At 39.3% G+C, this 2109-nt stretch overlaps 1 protein-coding gene across 1 annotated transcript in view; it reads right to left on the minus strand.

Annotated features, from left to right (window-relative positions):
• The window catches only part of LOC137711655 (putative cyclic nucleotide-gated ion channel 20, chloroplastic), a 10616-nt gene extending 9788 nt beyond the window's left edge, over positions 1 to 828 (minus strand). Inside the window, exons 1-2 of the mRNA XM_068450909.2 lie at positions 704 to 828; positions 1 to 380 (exon numbers count right to left, since the gene is read on the minus strand). The exon at positions 1 to 380 is cut by the window's left edge and continues 149 nt beyond it. Of these exons, the coding sequence (XP_068307010.2) occupies positions 1 to 364 (364 nt within the window). The 5' untranslated portion in view covers positions 365 to 380; positions 704 to 828. The remainder of the gene's footprint in view (positions 381 to 703) is intronic.
• Between the last annotated feature and the right edge of the window lie 1281 nt (positions 829 to 2109).

Here is a 2109-nt window from a genome sequence, read left to right on the forward strand (position 1 = left end):
CGTTCTGGTATGTTGCATTGGTAGAAGGAAAATATTCTCCTGCGGGTTCCACCGCTTCTTGCCCTGCTGTTAGAGCTTGAGCTGCCCGGAAAATGCTACCAGGCCTGTGGTTAGCATATAACGGACCACTCATAGGTACAAAGAGAGGTTTGCTTTGACTCCCTAATGGACCAATATGACCTTCAAGTCTAGGTTCCCCTTCATCTGACGAGTCCGAGTCTATATAGCTCATAGGAATGGAAAGTGGTGCCTTTCGGGTTTGGGTCACGAATATGTCGAACAGGAGCTGCGGATTATCTTCTGAGTATTGCGGAAGAGTGTTTGGTAGGATGGGTACCTCAGTTCCATTATAACCAGCAGCCATTTCTCACAAATCGAACCTAAAAACAAAGATTGTGATTTTCGAGTAGAATTTCTATACAATTAGTACAATGTTAGAATTACATAAGTGATCATGCTAGTTAGCTCCATTTGGGTTCAAAAGGTCTTTGTTTTCTGCAGGGAACAAAGCTTAAAGATATCAAAAAACAACACTAGACAAAACCTACAGCAACTTACAGCTTCCAAATTTTTTTAATTTCTAGTTTGAAGACAAAAATTTGCATTTATAATTATTAAAACAAAAGAATAGAGAGGGCAAAAAAGCATACATTGTAAGTTGAGTTGGAGTTCAAAAATCCTGAAAAAAAGGTGTGAAACTTACCTGAATAATTCGAAAAGACAAGCAGAGTTGAACGAGAAACCCAAGAATATTAACTCATTTGATTAATTAGCGTACTAGCTAAAGAAATATACATTCTCATCACCGGGAGGGAGGGAGGAAGAAGAAAAGAGAGGGGGGGAGGGGGGGAAGGGGGGTTGGAGAGCAAGTATAAAAGAGCTGCAAAGGACTTGAGGGCTAAATAAAAGAGGGCAGCTTGGAAATTCCAAGGGAACGCAGGCAAAGGGGTGTTTGACTGTTTGTTATTGGATTTTTGAGGAGCTTGAAATTTCCCGTGGAAGCAAGGAGGGTGGACAGGACACGATTATCCTTGTTTTTATTTGTTTTTGCTACCGGTCAATACAATATTTTACACAAAAATAAAAGAAGCTTGCTAGTTGCTGCTGCATATTTGTTTGTTTAATACGATAACTTGAGATCAAATTTAAACAGGACAGAAGACTCCTTGGGATGTAAATCAATGGGGAGGGTCGGAGCTGAACAGTCTGTTGGAAATTCAAATCAAAACAAGTTGCTATTGTTGAAAATCAATGTCAAAGTTAGGCATGGAAAGTTAGGCAATATTAGTTATGGTTGAATAAAAATTATTAGGTGCAATTAATGTGTTTTGTGTGGTAATAAATAATCTTAGTTTAATCATTTGGTTTGCTATAAATACCCAAGCTCTCAAGCATTGTAAATCATCCCATCCAAAATCCCACTTCCAATTGTGAAGAAGCTTGTAAGCTTTCTTATTCCAATAGTTTGTAAACCTTTTTCATATATCAAAATCCAAGTGTTTTGCCAAAGCTTGTTGCTTCCCTCCTTTCTCTATTTCTTTCTTTGTCCAATTTTATTTGAGAGTGCAAAGTGAAAGAGGTGTGATAGAGTTTGTAAACTTATCACCCACATATTTTGGTATTGAGTTAGTAAACTGTCGAATACCAACAATTGGTATCAGAGCCAGAATACCATTCTGGCAGGTGCAGCAGTTATGGCGTCCAACTTAGTGCAACTCCAAGTTCCCACATTGAAGAAAGAAAATTATGAAAGATGGTGCATCCAATTCAAAGCATTGTTTGGATCACAGGAGCTATGGGAAGTTGTCAGTAGTGGGTATGTTGTACCCACTGCCGAGCAAGAAGCCGTATATACTGCGGATCAAAGGAACACTCTCAAGGACTTACGAAAGAAGGACCAAAAGGCGCTGTATCTTCTATACCAGGGTTTGGAAGATTCAACGTTCGAGAAGGTTGCAGAAGCAACAACGAGCAAGCAAGTATGGGATACACTCAGTACAATCTACAAAGGAGTAGATCGAGTCAAGAAAGTGAGGTTACAATCACTTCGAGCAGATTTTGAAACTGCTCATATGAATGAAGGGGAGAGCATCTCCGACTATCACTCAA

Source organism: Pyrus communis, chromosome 6 (genome assembly GCF_041283825.1).
Source record: "Pyrus communis isolate YQ-2024b chromosome 6, ASM4128382v1, whole genome shotgun sequence".
NCBI classification, from domain to species: domain Eukaryota; kingdom Viridiplantae; phylum Streptophyta; class Magnoliopsida; order Rosales; family Rosaceae; genus Pyrus; species Pyrus communis.